This window comes from Strigops habroptila, chromosome 9 (genome assembly GCF_004027225.2).
Source record: "Strigops habroptila isolate Jane chromosome 9, bStrHab1.2.pri, whole genome shotgun sequence".
Classification (NCBI taxonomy): Eukaryota; Metazoa; Chordata; class Aves; order Psittaciformes; family Psittacidae; genus Strigops; species Strigops habroptila.
In genome coordinates this window covers 34,912,731-34,933,609 of record NC_044285.2, presented here as the reverse complement: position 1 = coordinate 34,933,609, position 20,879 = coordinate 34,912,731, and the positions used below count along the sequence as shown (strand labels likewise).

The window sequence follows — 20,879 nt, the reverse complement described above, 5'->3', positions numbered from 1 at the left end:
AAGATTTCCTGTAAGCTCAGAGTAAAAAAGGATTTTGTTATATTTGTCAAGGTTATTCATGCATTAATTCGGGTTCCACTTTTGGAAAAAGCCCACATAACAAATTCTTGAAGTTAATGTGTATTTTTAAGTATACATGTATGCTTCTGTGGACAGGAGAGCTTAGCTTCCTCCAGTTGAGCAGTACTGTGCCTTTATAACTTGCCATATGAATACAATTATGACACCTTTACCTTCAGTGTCATAAGTGTGTGAATGCCAGAAGTGATGGCATGATTTTTTCTTTCGGGGCAAACAAGTAAAACAGACAAGTGGACTCAGGACTAAAGAAATTTCAACAGCTTTGTCAGGATCAGCTGTCATTGTGGGAGCGGCATGCACATCAAGGACAGCAACAAATGTCTGGCAAATCTGAACTATTGTGGAGCACACTGTCTTCTGCCCCGGGTATCAGGTCAGGTGTTCTCTAGTTTCTATCCCTATTGATATAATTTCTGTTCTAAGGATGGAGTTACTTAAAGCTTATCTCAGATCTGAGCAGCTCCTACCTGATATTGGATTGAATGATTGAAAAGTTGTGCCCTGTGATGCAATATGCTATTGGACCAGCATCACCAGCTAATACGGTCTTCAGGGCATGCTTAAGAAGGCAGATGAACAGAGTATTAGGGTGACAAGCCAATCAGTTCAATAAAAGCTAAAGTCAAGGCCCAAAAAGTTCTTGTCAGTATGGCAGCAAGGATGTCTTGCTTATCTTGAGTGGCATCTGGAATGTACTGCGTCTCCTCTGTTTCTACCACTCAACAGAAGGAGAAATTGAAGCAACCCTTCAGCTGGAAAACAGCATTCTCTCCCTGGCCTCCCTCCCACTCCTGTAGACCCTTGCTGCAGTGGGGGAGCTGCCCATGGTCCTTGCAGGCACCACATTTCAGTTCTCTCGGGTTAGTGCGCTGTCGACAGCAATGCAGTTAGTTACCTTCCACAGTGTTACCATGTGAGCAAAGGTGTAATAGCATTTGACAGCCATACATAATCATTCCTCACTAGGTTTACTTTGCACAGGTCACCCCTTGTCATGTAAATTTTCCAGATAGGGATAGGATAAATAGGGGGAGAATAGTAAATAAAAGCTCTCCTGAAATGTGAATAGGATTTTCCTCATCTAACCAGACGCCACAGTAAAAATAAGATGCCTTGTAACCACAGCAGATCCATTTTACAGTAAGTCTGCAGAGCCCACTCCCCTGCTTTCCAACTTAGACACATGCTCCTCCCGAAAGAGAGTTCCCTTTGAGGATTATAAACACTAGACAAGGCTCAATCTTTCCTCAGTGAAATTTATAAAACGTAGTTTTTTTTGGTGTCATGATTTTGTCTCTATCACACCAACACCAGCACCAACACAGGAAGTTCCAAAGGAACTGCAATCCTGTGGTGGCAAAAGATATGTCACAGGTAGTGGTGGTCTGCCACAGCCAAATATGTGATACTTTTCCTGCCTTTAATTTCATGGAAATAAAGCCATCCACATTCAGTAGAAGCAGCTTCCCTCATACAAACGGTAAAACTGTCATGATTGTAATTGTAGTGCAAACCCAGGGAAGGTGATTTATTTCTTCACTTAGTATTAATGGGATGGGAATCTGGTCACCAGGGATTGTGATGCTGTAAAATATGCAGCAAACAATGATTTAATTTATATGAAGGATGAGTACTATATGACATTTCAGTTAAATATTAAATACTAAAATGAAGATTCCACACATGTACTATTTGTTGTTGATAAAAATAACTGCATATACAGTTGAGATTAATTAATCCACCATTTCAGAGGTTTCATGTCCTTTAGGGAATGTCGGAAATCCATACTCAGTTTTAATTGCTGGATTTTGTATTTTTGTGCAGTATATGTACCTAAGAATTCTACTTCCATGCAACCTTAGATATTTATGACGTAACCAAAATCCTACTTTCCTCTACAGCACAGTATCAAGATAATTTGTTTAGGCTTATAACACATTCTTCAGACAGCTTTTGGCTCTTCCACAATGTATCTCTCATGGGAGATAACCTCTTAGAGAACAGGAATCTCCTAGGAGGAGACAAAAATACGCATGGCAGAAGCAGGGATCTGAGATGCCTCTGGAGCATATTATTAAAGTTCTTTCCTCTCTGTCCTCTTCTTGTGCCCTTCTCTCCTTTGCCTCTCTTCTTGATGACAGTCACATCAATAGTGAAATTTTACTTTTAGGCCATCTCCAGATAGATGGTGGTTATGCAGGTTACTCCTTGGAGGGTAATTAAATGCAACATCTGAAAGCTGTACTGTACTTCGTTCTCCCTCCATATGGCTAAACTTTCTTTTCCCATAACTAATGTGACATTTGCAGATTGAAGATTGTGTAGTGGAATACACATTTAATTTGTGCACGAAAGGTTACTCTAGAAATTACTTAAAAAAAAAAAAAATTACAAACTGCAACATAGGTTCTGAGGGCATGACACTTTCTCCTAATTTCCTCCAGTGTGATAGCAAAGTTTTTCCGTGCCCTGAAACTATTTTCCTAAATTCATTTTCCTTGCTGTGATTTAGCAATATTGTCAGATTTCCTAATCTGTTGGCACAGTTATTGTTAAAGGACGTATTCTACTGCAAAACATCAGACCCTAGAGAACACTGCTATGAAGAGCTTTATGATCCCTGGTAACTGACATTCATAATCACAATTATTTACTCTTTAAGCCAAACATAGTTCACTAAATAAACTTTCCTTTATATTAAAATCTCTTCTTTGTTTAGACAGATGAGAACAGAGTTATATCACTCAGGACTGCATCTCTCTTGACAAGCTATGTCCTTCAATACAAAGACCTTCACGTGAAAATCAATCAAAACTTATGCTACCCTTCATCGCTTGAAGCTATGTCATTAAAAACACAATCAGATATGGGGGGTTTTACAATCATAGCAAATTCTTTGTAGCATATGAAAGGGATACTCAAAATTGCCAAGACCTTTGCCCCTTATTTTGCCAAGATATTCTCAAGAGAAGATACCTGTTCCCATAGAGCTTCCTTGAAGAGATGCGTTGTAGATATTTTTAACTAGTGAATTCTTCAGCTTCTTGAGTGAGATTAATAAAGTAACAAACCAGTTGTGTTCTGGAGGAATTTTTGCAGTTGTATTTACAGGAAGTAAATGACTTCATTAAACGTGTTACTCTGCAGCAGTGATTTCACACATAGGGCATTTTAGGAAGAAGATTATATTTTAATTGTCTACACAGCTCTAGCATATTCATTGAGAACTTCCTCCCGTGAAAAATATTCATAATGGAGTGATTTTACATCCAAGGTAACTTCATAGAGGTTCCAGTATCTTCTCAAGTCTCTGTGAAATCTTTTAAGTTCAAAACTCACCTGAAATTTCATACAGAGACTTCAGATCTCACAGAAAACAACCACAAAATCGAATGTGTACAGGAAATTTCAAATCACAGTAAGCTTTCTGTGTTGAGTGCCAGAACTGCTTTAATTCAACACTGACAAACCATGCTACAGTACTCTCCTCATTGGTGTAATCCTCTAGATCTACTGGTTCAGTGTTCTGGCTTCCTCCCTCTTTCTTAACTATAACCCTTCTCAGGCCAGACAGTACTATAAGGTCAGCAACCATGACATCAAGGGATTTGGTTTATGTGCTCTGATCTGACACAAATTGTTGGTATTGTGTTCAAAAATCACTTGGGTCTGAAGCTTTTTGAGGCACTGTTGTCATCAAAGCTTGAATAACTTCTTTGAAGATAACTGATTCGGTAATTTGGGACTTCGCAACTTCAGTTTCTCCACATGGATCTTCCAAAGAGTGCAGGGAAACTGAAATTTGTATTAGCTGATAGAAAAGGTACACAGAGAAAGATCTTCACTGTATTCTGTCTTCCAACGGCTTCTGGCAAATTCTATAGTACTCATCTATCTTGCATCTGATCCATCAAGGTCCAACCCTTGTTCATTAGTCAAGGCCCTCTGGAAATACATCTTTTGCTACGTAAGCCTCAATTCACCATCTTTCAGCAGAGACATGAGGTATTGCTAACCTGAGAGCAAACAGGTACCATTGCTATCTCTGCTCTGATACTCTAGAGAGCCCAAAAGAACAGGAATTTATGTTAACTGATCAAGTGGGTAAGCTTCTCAGTAACCATCACATGTTTTTTACTGAGATGCAACCACCTTTTCAAAAGACACCACTATTAGTCAATTCTTAACTCAGAAACTTGCATCTTGTTAGAGCTGACTGCCTTTCCCTAGAAACATTCATTGTCAAATTTCCCTCAATCTACAATGCATCCAGCTCCTGTCCCATGTGACATGGTCTCATCGCAGTAACAACCTCATTTCCAACTTCACATACGCTCTCTTTACTTATGCTGCCTCCTTGCTTCTCGGCAGTTGTGGATGCTCTCATCGTAAACCTACAAGTCCACATCAGATATAGCAAAATCAACACTATCAATACCGACTTCCAGACTAGCATCCTTCGCTAAGTTTCACAACACTTAAAGTAACTTTCACAGAAACTATTAATAATAGTAATCTTGCATTTATTCTTGGTTTTCCAAACCTTCTGCAGCAAGCACATATTGCTTCAGCACGTCATGCAGTTTGAAGGTATATCCACATCACTAACAAGCAGTTCTTTAGTGATCTTTGCAACATTTGCCTAATATCTGTGACACAGGAGATGATATTTAACTGTCCCTTTTGGTTTTCAATACCACGAAACTGCATGTTGTACATTCCTAAGAGTACACTCCTGGACTCACAGACAAACATAAACAATGCTCATTTCTTCTTCTCATATCTCACAGGGTAAATGAAACTCCTTCAGTCTTAGCTGCTCAAAATATAAAAGGATGCATATCCAATGGAGGAAGAGAGAAAAAAATTAGGTAAACTGAGGCACAGAGTTTTAATTTTAAAAATACATACATTTTCCATTTTCTCCGTATCTCCCATCAGCATGTCAGAGTAAAATCCCATCATTATTCCCTGGAATTGAACAAGAGTCCTTGGAAACAGAATTCTGCTTATATAAACCATTACTGCATGTCAGGATCACTTCAAACTATTATTTGGATATAACCCAGAAGTGTCGCAGTAATTCAGTCCCAATGCTCACATGAGAATCTTTTGGAAGGGGTTTTGTACTGCAGAGCACTGCCTTCAAGCAGACCAAAAAATACTGAATAGGAGCCATTCTTTTTTTTTTCCCTTTTGAGCATATCCTTTCCTTTTTAAATGCTCTATGAAATTAAGGAAAAAAAAAAATCAGTCCAACTTCCTCTAGGAAAATCAAGGTTATTTTTTCTTGTATTTTTTTATTATAAATGGAATTTTACTGTGCCTAGAATTGCATTCAATTTGCTCTTTTCAATGCTTTGAAAGAGTTTGAAAGGTTTATTCTGCTTCACTATAAACAGCAGTCTGCAATATTCCCTGTATAACTTGGTGCATAAACCATGAACTGAAAAAGATTACAAAGAGCTAATTTATTTTTACTAGACTTAGTCTATGCAGCAGGGGAGGCCATTTTACTCATATGAGGTAATAAAGTTACAGCAATATTTTTCTTTTCTGATTCTTTACATGCATTCTCCCAGGATAGAAGATACTCAGGGTATTTTTAAGGGTCTATGCATATTGTCAATAATTTTATTCACTACACGTTTTGGAAGAATGAGCTTCCAGTAGTACATACAGCATTATACCTACACATGCATATCCACGGTATGACACAAATGAATTTAGTAACACGGGCTTTTTTTAAGCCTGGGAACATTAACTTCCTCTAAAACTGTTATGCTGGTTTCCGTCGTACTGGTTCAATACTGTGGGAGGAGTTTGTGTTTGAGGTTTAGCTGGTAACTTATAGGACCTTCTTTATAAATTTAGCCCAAGCTGTCCCTGGTACCTTTAATCTGCTCTACAGGGGCCAGCAGAATTGCAACGGTATGAAGGCAGGGGGGTTGGAACAAGATGATCTTGAAGGTCCCTTACAACCTAAACCCTTCTATGATTCTACAATTCTATGAAGGTGGGATAAGAGATTGGAATAATGTATAAATGTGTACTTGCAAGCAGAGAGTCATTTGGACTGGGGTGGTATTTTGCCACATTATGGCCTACTCCAAAACCATCTGTAGCCCAGAACAAATGCATGGTACCGCTGGATCACATCTAGGGACCTCATATTTAGGCACTTCCCCCTGCAAGGCTGTACCTGTCAGTTGCTAATGTCTTACTACTGCCCTGCCAGCATCTGGGCTAGAAAAGCCCAGTGGGGTGGTCCCCACTCCAAAAATCTTGCTTTTTGAACTGCAGTGTAACAGTGCTCTATGAAATGCACTTGGGAACACCTTGGCGCATGAAGGGCCCTGAAAAGCACCAGTGGTTCTCTTCCTTCCCCAGACCCATGATTCATACCGCACCAAAGCCATTAATCCTGGCTTAGTCAGCTGTGAAAAAAGACATACGCTCTTGTGCGGCTTTTCGTTTACTGAGTTAGGAATTCTTCCCTTGTAAATGAACTTTTGAGATAGCAGAACTATCACGCTGTCTCTGGTGATGTACAACGCCTGTTTGCACAGTCGTATTGTGCTATTACTATTCATTTTGATAGTGTGTTTCCTTCCTCTCCCTGCAGTTGGTTCATCTGAATTGTTGCCAAGATGGTTGCCTTGGAAACTAATTAAGGAAAGCCTTTGGTTAGAAGCAGAGTTTCAAGCATTAAACTATTTGAGAGACAGATGCAGAAACTAAGGTAATGTCTGCTAAGATGAAACGGTTTATCCTTTATATAGAGAAGAAAGAACCACATTAACTGCTAGGACTGTAACAAAGCAACTTCTATACAATACTGATTTTTAAAACCTGGAAGAGATGTGACTGAGGGATTTTAAAATCAGCCAGGGGCTTAGAAGAGGTGAGAAAGATTCCCAGAGCTGTTAGGGATGGGGAGACAGACAAATACAGTGGGACAAAAGCCCCAAAAGATCACACATTGATCAAATTCTAGCCAGTTCTCCCTTTCCCTCAAATACTCTGTATCTTTAAAAGACTTCTGAATGTTGTCTTTGAAAAATACCAGTATGGCTAATGAAGGACCAAATCTCCTCCCCACGGTCCAGGTATGGCATGAGAAGCATCAGAGTGTACATTTGCTTCCAAAGTACATTAAATGCGGGAGCGAGAGGCTATCGCAAATGGTGGCCCTCAGGCTCAACTCTTCTCCTGACACTGTCAGCAAGGACAATTAGTGCCAGCTGCAGAAGCAGCTTAGACGATGTGGACACAGGGTAAATAATGAGTGGGACCCTCACAGGGCTTTCTAAGGGCAAAGACACACATACAACTTCTGCACACTGAAAAGATGCAAAGAAAAGGCGAACTACACAGCAAATTGTGCTTTTACAGCTACCCATTAACTGAAGTTCAACGCAAATACAATCTCTCTGTGAGCACAGTGGCATCAATTTAAATATTGTCTCCAGGATATTGGTTGACTTTATACTTGCAACAGTTTAAATGAGAAAAGATTTTGGTTCTTTTTGCATTTAATGGCAATGCAGAGGTTGCCATATAAATATGCCTGTAACTGCATAAAAAGCATACTACAAATGTTGTGGTAAAAAGATGGAACATATTAAAAGCAGATGCATGTGTGTGCATAGGTGTGTGCATTATATCCCAGGAATTATCACAGAACAGAAAATGATTAATCACTACTATCACAGAAAAAAAAAACCCCTCTAAGAGTGACTTCAGATTCATACACCTCTAGCATAGGAAACCAGAGTTGCTTGGCAGCAGTCTTCTACATACACCCGCTTGCACACTTATGGTGAGAAATTTTGTATTAATTATTATTATTACAGATCAGATACATTTAAAACTGTGCTTTAATGTCTTCTGAACACTTTCAAGCTTTGTGTGCCACTACCTCAGTCATTCTGCAGGATTACTATTACTTTGTTAAATTCCTGTCATTTGGAACCTATCTTGCTTTACGAAGCCTGTACGAAAGCTTTGGAGAGACATGACTATTTACAAGCTAGAAACTCTCTCCTCAGGTATGTGTGAAATGTGCTATACGTGGGACAGATTAACCCAAGATGTTACTTCTCTCTGCTTTAGCAATCCATCTCCAGGCTTTTATTAGCTTTACAGCTGATAGGAGCAGGCCCTTTAAGGCAGGTAACAGCTATCACTTTTGACATATGCCCATTTCTTACTTACCTTCCACTACCTATGGTCCTGAGGGTGACCGACCTAAGTAATTCCCCTTTCTTCCCCACACGCCTGTACAGACCTGTGAACTGCTAAAATGCTCTGGATGTGAAGGGAACAAGTGACCTTTCATTCTGCTTTAGATCCTGGTTTCAATAATACTCATGGGCACCTAATGAAGAAATGTCCTAAATTTTAAGTTTCTAGTTCATTGGAAATGTACAAATGAACTGTACCAGTTTCTGAGTGATATTACACAACATTTACATATCCAATACTCTCTTGGAGCCTCTGCTCTGCACAGCTCCACACAGAGGATAAAAATCAGGGTGTGACATGGCAGTGTCCCTGAGCCCTGAGAACACAGTAGGGGCACACTGCCCTGGAGGCTGTGCTCCATGCAGGGCAGTACCTTCAGAGGACATGGGATCAATGGAGTTCATAAGCAAAGCAGAAGCTACCCATAAGCTCTGCTCCTCCTTCAAGTGTCCCACTGTGTTTATAGGCAGTTGTTATATTTTTATGTGCTACAGAGAACACAGGCAAACCGACACCAGACTGTTCATAATGGAACGTATAAACCAGGAGGCTTACACAAAAGCAGTGTTGATTTTTTCACTTACGTTTTTCCTTCTTGTTGTTTTTAATGACTATTGGTCAACTGAATACTGCAGTTTTGTATTTATTCTTACGACACTCCAAATGTGAAAGCTGTTGTGCAGTAAGCTCACTCCTCTGAGATCTGAACAGCTCTGCAGAGGGATGCGGCTGTAGCTGCACTGAAAACCTGCAGACTGTCTTACTAATCTCAACATTTCAGACTCAAGGGTCAAGATACAGTCAGTGCTTGCACTGGACAGAGTTCAGGCAATCAGATTACCCTTCTTAATCCCATGAGTGCTTTACCTGAAGTCTTTGACAGTTTGACCGTCACTGTAAAACTTTGGGGACTGCATTCTCTATTGTAATATTGCTTCTCCTTTGTGAGACGCCTCTGCTCAAAACAGACATTGCCTTGGAGCCTAACCTTTATGACTATGTTTGGAGATAGTGTCCTTTTGACAAAAACATACAGCCTGGAATAAACAGGTCTTTTGTGAAGTTTCATTATTTTGATCCTGAATGGAGTTTCTTCCTCCTTATTTTCCTTCAGGAGATTTTCTTCTAAATGGACATAAAGCCACTCTAGTCTGAAATACAACTTGTTACCTTGGGAATAAGAAAAACATATTTCTTAAATCAAGAACGTGTCTCTAAATACATGGTTGAACAAGCTAAAGCTTACTGTTAGCTCTCAGAAGAAAATGTTCTGTTTATAAGAACAAAATTTTATATCTATCTGTGAAGAAATACTGGAATATTTTAGCATCAAGGGAAAAAAAGTGTGGGGAGCTTATGAATTTTGCATGACATAAGTGTTGCTATCTGTATGCTTGAGAGGCCACTAGATGATTAAATTGGCTATACTTTTGTTGCGCAAAGAGGGATATGGATTCACATGCTCAGTGGTTATAGAACTATAGGGCAAATGAATAAACAGATGGTAACTAACAGAATGGCTATTAGTCTCTCTGCTTCCCCCTACTCTGCAGCTGAAGAGACAGGGCCAGAGGTAATTTGGGCAGGGTATCCACCTCTAGGACACAATGTAGGGCCCATCACAAGATTCGCTGGATGCGAAATGAAACCAGATGTGCTGCAGACTGAAATCTGGCACAAAACAGGCTACCCACACAGAGTAGGAGCTGAGGTGTCCTCTCTCCTCTTCCTTACATTTACATACCAGGGGAGAGAGCTGGGAGAGATCCCTTCCTGGGTATCAGCCAGCCCTGAGAAATACTTCATATGACAGGTTTCAGATCCTGGAAATACAGGGACATACAGATGTGCCAGATGCTAAAGGCATATGGAATACTCAAGGTCACTGACTCACATATCTGTATGTCGCTGGAGGAAGGTACAGAATATTCCAGCAGGATCTGGAGTTTCTGAAAAAAAATCCTCAGATGAGTAACTGTCTTAAGATAAGCCTACACTTTTGGAAGAGAGGAATACCCTGGCTTGAACTGGTTGAAAAAGGCATCCAAGGAAGAGAACTGCACATACTGACCAGCCTGACACAGGAGAAGAGGTCACTCTTATTTAACCCAAGCACTAACACAAAGCCACAATACGCGGTTTCTGGAGTAAAGAACTGACAAGCTTGCTGAACAGCCTGGCCAAGAGCCCAAAAGTCTGATAGCAAACTCAGCACGTGTGTAGAATGTTTAGTGGTTTACAGTCTGTTTATTTCTGCTATGACTTTTGTTCTTGAATAAGTCCTATTCAGGCTTCTGCAATACAGAGTCACTGGCAAATGCTGCTGTTGTCCCTGAGAAAATGAAATGGCAGGTGTCACACATCCCCACACCAAATCCCCTTTCTGGATGGAGGCATCACTCCCAGAAGGTGATGGGAAGGTTGAACATTTGAAGATGTGCTCCTGAGGAAGCCAAAAAAGAGAAAGAAAAGGAAATCCAGCTGGGCTGAGGCAGCCTATGCCAACACTCTGTGGGATAGAGTCTGTCTGTCAGTACTCTGCCATAACAGGTAGAGTGTCTTGGCTTCCCTTTGCTCACTGTGGAAAAGCTCTTTAAAGCCACCTGCAATTGTGCAGTCAGCACGCTGTTAAGATGCTCAGAGGCTACTGCCTCAGCTGAGCAGACTTTCTAGACTCCACACAAAGCACCAATTTGACTTTCTAAACTGCAATAAAATGCTAGATTTGAAATATGCAAATCCAGAGTTATCTTGCCCCTCAATGGTACGCTATCGGCAAACACAGTTGGCTAGAAAGAAGACAACTCGCCATTCCCTTGAGCAAACTGGCCAGATGGATTTAAGCACCACAAATATTTGCAAGGTTTTTTTTTAACTACTTTATGAGAAGATAACAAGGTAAGCAGAGGAAATGGAAGGAAAAGCTGAAAACCAGTTAACTGTTCAGCTATCAACATGGGGTCCACCATTACTGACTTTCCCTGCAGAAACTTAAGTCATACCAAAGATTACGGCCATTCCCCTGGGGCAAAGCAAACACTTGGAAGGTCATGCAATAGCAAAACAGTCACCGAAAACTACATCTTCCCCAGCAAAAGTATTTAGACTCTATCATCTACAATTTAAGCCTATCAACAGAACTGGCGGTGCAGAGGGAAGGACTTTACGTACCAAAAAGTGCTAATGAGTCATTTGGACTACCACCTGAATTTTTCATTAGCAGTATTTCCATTTGGGAATTCTCTAAGATGATTCAAAACTACTTCACTGGCTTTTAATTCTTGTTTCATGTTCCACTTAACAAACTGCACCTGTCTTGGAATTCCTACAGGTAGCCCTGATGCCAGTAATGTTACTCTAGCAGATGAGGTTTTAGGTTCTTAACCTGCTTAAAAATAATTCATTATTAACATTTGGGAAGAAATATCACAGAGGCATTTCCTGGTAGGTTACATGTAAGTGCTGCCATCAACTGTGAGCATCACTGAGGCATTTTAATTTCACTAGGTAATCGGCTAGTTTTTGGGATTCACATCTCAATGGATATTTAATTAATCTCTAGAAATAGACAGTTCTGGAAACATTAAGGATATCTGTCACAGAGAGATCACAATTTCTAAAAGCATATACCTGTTCCAAAATGGTGTTGATTCTGTCTACTTCACAGTCAATTAAGTATCTTTTTTCTTGTCGTCTGTCCATCTCCTCTATAATTCTTCTGAACTCTTGAACATCTTTTATGCTTCCTACAGATCTGGCTGTCACTTGCCAGTTGTTTTGTACTGCTGCTTCCATAATTGCCTGAAGAATGGAAAATCCTGTAGGGGGAAGAGACAGTGCAACTATTTAAAAACAGAACTAAAACTGTTTTGAATGTTTGACAAAGGGTTCGCAATGACTTGCATCATCCAAAGGGACACAGACTAGCTAACAGCCTTCAAATGCTTCACTACTTGAGAAAGCAACAGCGGAGGGACCAGTTTCTTCTTTCAGCTACACCGCTGCCAAAGTCACTGACTTCAGCACAATTGCTTGGCGGTATATTGCTGTGAGGCGTATCAGAATCTGTCCAATATATCATATTATGATCCTCTCAGGGATGTTTATGGTCATGCTGGGGCGCGTGCCAGCTGAGAATAGGAGCCTGCAGCCATTACTTGGGCAAAAAACCATCAGCTTGAAGGGCCGGACAGAAGGGGTAATTTGCCTGTGCAGACTGCAGCAATGGGTCATTAACTGGCAGAGATTCAAGCACTGCACAAGAATGCCAATTAAGTCATTGCACTGGCTATTGAGCCACAAACCACAGGAGAATATTTTACTGATACTCACCTTGATTTCAAAAAATGTTTTTAAATATAGAGTTTAGCAGCATTAAGCACACTTTGAATGCTTTCGTTAAGGTAATACCAACTCATTTAGCAGCCTCAACAGAGGAGAGAAGCAGCACAGAATAACCAAAGATTGCACAGTGGGAAATCATAAAAGCAAACAGCTTTTCACTTCTTGTGGATAGCCATGCAGACAGAATTCAAGTCAAGTCCCTAAGTGAAAGGTGGTAGGAGTCATCAGACATTGATTTGCATCCCTTTATTATAGTATGTATCTGGGAATTTGGTGAATTACCTATTTTGATTCAGGAAATTAAAACTTTTTCATAGTTCTAATTGTTTCAAGTCTGGGTGGATGCCAATCAAAGACAGAGGTCATCTACTTCAAGCACACACAGTGGTTTCCAGTGGAGTTTCTTTCAACAGAAGCATCCATGCGCACTGTGTTTCTGTCCAGATAATTTATTTGCAAAACTTTCAATCCAATCATTTAGTCATACTATGGATTTCTTATCCATAGCCAGATTTGAAAAGTGCACAAACACATAAACATACAGGATCAACAATCAATTGTGCTCTGTGATAACCAGACCCTACGTTTCTGAAACTGAAAGGAGTTTGAGCTACAGAGGAACAGCATGTTCACTGCTTCAAATTATACCAATAGCTATTCCGAACTTGGATATCACTGTAGACGTATATTGGTAACTGAGAATTGTGCCGCAGTGTGATCTTCCATAGCCTGTTGTAAATCTGTAGTGGCTGTCTGAAGCCAGAGGAGCAGCATCTTACCTCATTACAGACACAAACAAGGAACGAACGTGATTTTCTAGATTGCAGTTAGATTATCACAATTTACCATGTGACTTCCTTAAGTCTTACTCAAATGCCCTCACTTTACCTGTGCAGCCTCCTTGATTCTTAATGCTTGTCTTTGTATGAATGCACTTTACTATCCCATGAAAGGTGGTGACAATTAATACATATGCTGGCTGGGAATTCTTTCTGGCATCTTCTTTCCCCTGAGACTACTGAAAGAGAGGCATTTACATAAGAACTCAGTCTTCCTTAACATCATGTTTTACAAAAATGGCTGTGATGCCTGTGACAGCACTGTGATCCCATTACATGTAGGAGGAAGATCCAAGCCTAAGATATTTGTTTCACTGCAAACAAGGAATTCTGATGTGGGAACATAAACACCACTAATGGGGACTTAGAAATGCTTTGTGTACAAAGATGTGCTTTTAAAAAAATATGATTCCACCAAGTAATGAATATTTACAACTTTGTTTCATCATTCATATAATGTCTAAGCATGAACCTTGAGCTTGCTGTAAACAGAAAACAGTCCATAAGTCTATTTTTTTCACTTTGAATTGAACAAAATGGTTCAACGTATTATAAAAAAATGACACTTCAAAAAAAATCTGTAGCTCTACTTTATGCTAATATCACATACAAAACTTATGAATTGCCTTGAGGAAAGAGCGAAAAGACACATGCTAGAGAGCAGATGCCATCGGTTTACTGCCATGTACCCAGCTTCAGTTAACTGTTTGAGTCAGAGCTCACTTTGTCAAACCTTGAATATCTCAGAAGAAAGCTGGGCGATTTTCCTAATTCTGTGCAATTGCATGTTTGTGTGGGTGTGAGCATGCGTGTTTTTGCGTGCGTGTGCATTAGTGGTTACCATTTCAAGAAAGAGAAGGGCAAAGTTACTCAGCAGCCTTTCTCCTAGACATGAAAATACAATTACAGCTATCTTACTGTGACAAAGTTCCAGAGCTTCATCATCTCTGTCTTCTCTACCTTCTGTTGCTCCTTGTCACACCAAGTCTTTACAGTGACAGTCCCCTCTACCTTTGCCAGGTCTTGGAATCTTCCCTGTGGTCACTGTGCTATGCTAGCTCACCTCCCTTGAGCTCGCTCCCTCCTGTCCTCACTTTGAGAAGTACTGTTTGCCCTTCCTACCGGTTAGGCCAGTCCTCTGACAACCTTTACAAAGCCCATTCGAAACCTCCTGCTCTCAGGAAGGCAGCACACTTTCATTTTTGCAAGCACGTGTTCCCTGTTCCCAACCTCTGATCTCTCTCCATGCCTGTTGCCTTCAGCGCCATTTAGCACCTTTTACATCACTACCCATTATGTGGTATTTCTGTAAACAACATGTTCCAGGCTCCAGATGTACGCTACCATTAAGAGAGCTGTTACATAAGTAGTGTGATTGTTTAAATAAAAGGACCATTTTATCTTCAAATGTGCATTTTTCTTTCTTCTTAGCATAACAATGCAAGCTGTGACAGTTTGGGGGCACTGCCTAAGTAAGGAATGAGGGCATTATTTTCCCTATTCTATGCACGTCAGTGACCAGACCTTCACATGAAGCTTTTCCGTTCCCTATCCCCCAGTAAACACACTGTGCGAATGCTCTACAGGAGATGCTTGCCCCTAAGCACCCTGGAGGTGCTGAATTCTCCTGGGTACCTCTCACCCGACTCACCCTAAAGGAAACCAGCCAGCCATGGCAACTATCTCTATTTTGTAGTCCTTCTATGGTCTGCATCGGCCCTAAAGACTAAAAGACTTGTAATTCACCACAGGTCTGTGAAGAGGGCTTTCATTACTATTGTTGCCAGTTTATACTACTCAGTGAAGCCAAAAAATGTTAGATATGGCAAGAAAAACTGACATCCTCCCAGAAGATGACAGCAATGAGATCATCCCAAAACAGGTTCACAATACCACTACTAAAATTCAAAGGTTGTTCATTCTGTAGTCAATAACGCAAATACAGACCACGGAAAAAATTCATTCAGACCCCAATCTGATCTTTCTACCTGTTTTTTTAAAGTCATACCTTGGATGTGAAAAAGCAGCAGGATGGAAGGCATGCATTTTCCTGGAAGCACTGCTTCTGAGGCTAGCTCATCTGATGGCATCACATCCCTTCACTGTTGATAACTACATGTTATCAACATGCTGGCATAACTGATTTACAGGTATGTCTGGTCACACCATGGTGATGTCTGTACTTGCAAGGTCATGAGACAGACCCATATTACGATTTGGTCCCTTTTAGCCATGTACTGGGGAGGGGTTGCTCCTGTGATCTCTGTGATCTTGATCCTGCAATCTCACAAGGCAATATGATCTGCACCGACTAAAAGCTTAGATAATCCTGGCCTTAGCATTCAAATGTGTCATTGTCTGGCTTATTCTCAAGATATTGATGATTTAAAAGAGCTAACCCTCATTCTGAACAGTCTGCAAAGTGACTGGTCTGGAGGCAGATATAGTAATAAAACTAGAACAAAACAAGTGCCCAGGTTACCTCTCAGTGAGCTGAAGCAAGTATTTTGAGATTTGCTGACTGAAGCTTGCAAAGAGGGAAAATATCCAGTAAAAATTTCCCTCAGAGCAGGGAAAATGTAATTTGTTGCAATCCTATATCTGTACTTTAAACAACCCAGACAGAATTACATTCTAGGCAGCCCTCCCTGCAGCTAGACAAAGACACAAATTCACCCAGTTATCTTCATACTTCTGCCAGGGAAGCAAAGCCTGTACCTCAATCTTTCAGATCTTCCCTTTGATATAAGCATCTCTCAACTGACCCTACTAACACAGGTGAAGAGGACATTTCACTCTTTTGCATCCACGAAAGCTCATGAAACTTTTCCCATACCCATGCAAGCAAAATGCATCTGACCAGTATGCTCAACCATATGAAATTCTACGTACTACACCACCTAACTTACTCTTGTTTAAGTAACAGCAATCATTAATGTGTCAAGAGTAAATGACCACACTGGAACATCTGTAGCATCACATGAGCCCTTAGAGCTGGCACCAAAGTACTTACTGAGAAAAAATTACCACCTATGTAAATCACTCTTTTCCTGAATGTTCCTGATAAGATTTTGGACTGTAGCCTCCTATTAGAAAAGAAATAGCATTTCCTTGAAGTCCCTCTTTCTTTTGCCTTGCTGAGTGCCAAAGATCTTTGAGGGGTATATTTTCTTGGCATGCACCATGCTTGTGCAAGCTGAATGAACATCAGCTCTGATCTGAATACTTGTGTTTTGAACTATGCATCTGGGACACGATATGAAGAACTAAGCTTCTGGCCTATGAGTGAACTTCTGGGATTTAAGTGAGGAGCCGTGGTTGACAAGGGCACAGTGAACGGACCGAAAACGAGGCCATCGAGGCAAGTGCTTCCTCAAGACAAATACAAATTCTACAATGCCAGCTTACATTTCAAGCGTACCAGAGGTCTTAAGTTGAGAAATTCTTGGATATTCTGTGTGTTTGGCACTGAGCCTAGCAAACAGATCAACACGTTAGGCGTGAGTAAAAAACAACTAGCCAACCCAAAACACTCCCCATCATTCAAAATCCAAACATGTCAGTTAGGCAAGTATGCTTTATATCACTTGTGTCTGCTTAACATTCTTATAGTATGGGAAGAAGCAAGGAACAAGCTACTAAATTAGTCACCAGTAAGAGATGCAACAAATGACTAGTACACTGAAGTGCTCTACCAGTTTAACACATGTAAGTTCAAATTATTAAATTAAAACAACTGCATTCCATCTGCTCCTGACCTGATCACACGTATGTGGTAACCAGCACGTGAAGTGTTACACTCTGCTGTTCTGGTAACAGACAACCTTTTAGACCAAGTAGCAAACACATTCTAATGTGATTTTTTTTTTCTTCTGCTTTTTCTATTCAGTAAACCTCTAGTTTCCCCTGCACATATATTACATTATTGCAACCTGCCTCCATAAACAGTGAAATCTACACAAATAGGTACATCAGCTTGGTTGAGTAAATGTGAGCTTGCCTGGCTCTGAGGGAGGATTTACAGGAATTGTGTAGTCCACATTTGCTCATGATGGGACACAGCTAAACACGGAGGAATTCAGATCTGCTCAATACAAGTAAAAGACCTTTTTTTTCTTTTTAGAATGGCTCTTTCTGTATGCATTTCACCTTGATCTGTTCTTTCATAACAACCTTGCATCTAACTCACCCCTCATTTTACTCAAGTTTTAGGTCAGTGCAACTCCAGTGTTTTTGAATGAAGCTGCGCCAGTGTAAAATGAGTAATGTAGTAAGAGATCAAAGAGTACAATAACCAAGGGCAGACATAAAGATGCCGTAAGCAATGCTGTCGCTTCCATAAAGGGACTTACTCATATGACTTTCACAACGATGTGGGCAAGTGTAGGACAGATAGGTATACCTCAATACAACAATATGATCCAAAGTTTATCGAAAGAACTGTGTTCTAGTTTCAGCTTTGCTGTGCAAATATTTATTTAAATAATTTCCAAGGGAATAACAATTGTGTGATTATAGCTTCTGGATGCAGATGGGTAACTAAACAGATGAGATGAGAACACTTTAAAACCAGAGTATGTTCTGCTTGAGGAAAATAAAACAGGTAAACAATTGTGCAGAGAAGGCAGAAGAACTAGCATAGGAAATCGGAAAAGGAATAATGTATTCTGAAAAGTGACAGAAGGTGAAGAGCATTGTGTTGTTCAGTGGGCATGGGCTGTAGAGTATCCTCTGTGTACTTATTATTAAGAACTCTTGATACTGATGCTATCAGAAAGCTGACAGAGGTAGCAGTGAGGGCATTCTGTCATCAGGGAATGCTGAGATCTGGGATATAGGGGCCTAGGAGTAGTGGAGAGTCCTCCCAAAGGGAAAACTTTGTTACATGCAAATGGCAAAACTATAAAGCTACATTAATACTAAAAGTAATTAACTTCCAAGCTTTAGGAAATATGAATTAAAAAAAAATAAAAAATTAAACTGCTTAAGTATAGAGAGATTTCATCTGTGAAGCTCTACACTAAGTTCAGTCTGCCCAGCAGAGCTGAAAACCTAAAACTACGCAGCAAGCATATGCAGTTACATATACAGTGGGATGCAAATCCAAGGAGTTCAATTCCAATGATATTCCTGCCCAACACCAATTTTGCTGGGTGCCCTGAATTCTCCAGCAAGGACATGCTCCAAGTGACATCAGCAAAATCAAAATAAACCATTAGCTGAGTACAGCTCTGCATCCTGCTGGTATTGGGAAACTAACACCATAACCGTAGTACGATATCATAGCCTTGCCTGGATGCAGCCTTCTGTAGCAGCTTCTTTCCCTTCTATTCACCTTTGAGCACTTCTATCCCATGACCACACTGTTTTGCAGCCTCACATGCTGCCTCTTGTATGGAGCAAGCTGGAAGGAGTCCACACCAAGCCCTGCTGCTTGCAACAGACCAGCCTACTGCTGAAGAGCATTTGAATGATATAATCTGAGTAATTTCTTTTGGTAAAAAAGAACAAACCAAGATACACAGGTATTACCACTTCCTTCAGACCATCAAAGGTAGGTTTTCTAACTACTCCTGTTCACTGGTTACTGAAGAAACTAGAGCTAGCCACAATGGACAGAAAATATGCCAGCCATAATCCTCCTGATGTTACATGCCATGAAGTTGACCATAGTGAGTTCTAAGTAAGATGCTTTGGCCTTAGACTGTCCTAAATTCAGGCACATTTGGAAGACTCACAGGTTCTCTTCGTAGTTGAAAAGGAAAGATGCCATGTAATTTTTCTGTTTGCAACATGTGTGGAAATCAACGGAAGAAAATACATAAAAGAATGAAGTTGTGTAAGGCATCATCATGTAGGTATCACTCACAATCTTCACCTGCAATTGAAAAACTAAAAGAGAACAAAAATCCCAATGTGTTGACTAGCACTCAACTGATGAGGCTAATTACTGCATGTTAAAAATACATATCTAATTGTGTTTACATATTTATCTCAGCAAAAAGATTCTAATTAGGAATCACAGAGTTAGCAATTATGAGGCTGAAAAAGAAAGCCTAACTTGTCTGCAAAACAACTGTAGAACATTCCATGTGAAGCTGGTTCTCAAACGGAAAGCTTACAAAAACCAAAATCAGAGCACATGCAGATGCTGCAGGACATGGAAAATTTAACTCATCTTTTGGTGACAATACTGACTTTGAGGAGATATATTTGGCTTATCAGATGACTTGGAGAAAAATAGGAAACGAAAAGCCACCTGATAAATAATGGAGCAGTGTGCTGCTTCTCAGGGATGAGACAAGTTTGTGAACTACCTTTCTTGAGGCTTGACTGGCTGATCTGAGTGAGGTGGTGCAATGAACACAGACTTTATTTCAGAAACGAAAGGTCTGGTCCTCTATATAACACTAATGCTGGCCTTCCTGGTGGCACTGATACGGATTTCCTTCCTCTCTTCCATAGGCCTGCAAAACTCCTGAAGTACCTCTGCCTTAATTTTAGCCCAGCTTCATTGTTTCAGAAGTACGTCCTACCTCGGCCTGTATCTCCCGCAGAGCCATCTACACTTAACACAAAGCAGGGCACATCACACAAGATGTTTTAGTGTGATTCAGCTTTCAGAAAATCCTTTCAAAGACATTAATCATGTTAACAACTCTAAATGCTCAAAGTACTGAAAATTAACAGATTTATTATCAACATTCCCATATGAAATAGGCAAATAATAAATTTGACATAGAATAAAAAAAATGATTTGGCCTATCCCATATAAAGAATTAGTAATAGAGCCAATTTTCAAATTTAGGTTCTCCTGATTCCTATCTAGATTTATTTTTATTTCAAGCTGTAACATAGTTGAGCATATACTTTTAAAGATTCCTATACTGCTGACAAACAGCTAGCTGCTGAAATGATATAGTAATACCATCAGTATGGTATCTCAGAATACATTTTCCTCCTATCTTATTTGCCAGAGTAAGTTGAATAACTACCTAGCTGCCGGTGAACTGGGATACTGATGGAGAGCATTATTTATTATTCCAGGTAAAGTTGCACAATTGTGATACAATTACAAATAGAATTAAAAAGGAAAGTATTGTGTGGAATTATTATATCAGAAAGGAAATAGAAATTAATTCTTTTTTAAGCTTTAATAACTTTTTAGCTGAGAGTATTAGTGGATTTATTCTGTTGTAGACAATAAATGTTCTGGGAAAAGGAAACCTAGCCACTTAGCAACAGCACAGGATTTTGAAAATAGCTAAAATTTGGCCTCACATATCACTGCATTCATCTAAAGAGCTAAAAATGTAATTTCAATGTGTGCTGCAACCTTAAAATTATTGATAACACAAGTTAATTTTT

The 20,879-nt window shown here is 40.0% G+C and overlaps 1 protein-coding gene across 7 annotated transcripts in view; it reads right to left on the bottom strand.

Annotated features, from left to right (window-relative positions):
* The window catches only part of GRIA3 (glutamate ionotropic receptor AMPA type subunit 3), a 150,010-nt gene that overhangs the window by 69,994 nt on the left and 59,137 nt on the right, over positions 1 to 20,879 (bottom strand). For all 7 annotated transcript variants that reach the window (XR_003993101.1, XM_030497151.1, XM_030497152.1 and 4 more), the window contains one exon: positions 11,959 to 12,146. Coding sequence is in view for 6 of the 7 variants with exons in the window: in XM_030497151.1 (XP_030353011.1) it covers positions 11,959 to 12,146 (188 nt within the window). In the remaining variant the exon portion in view is untranslated. The remainder of the gene's footprint in view (positions 1 to 11,958; positions 12,147 to 20,879) is intronic.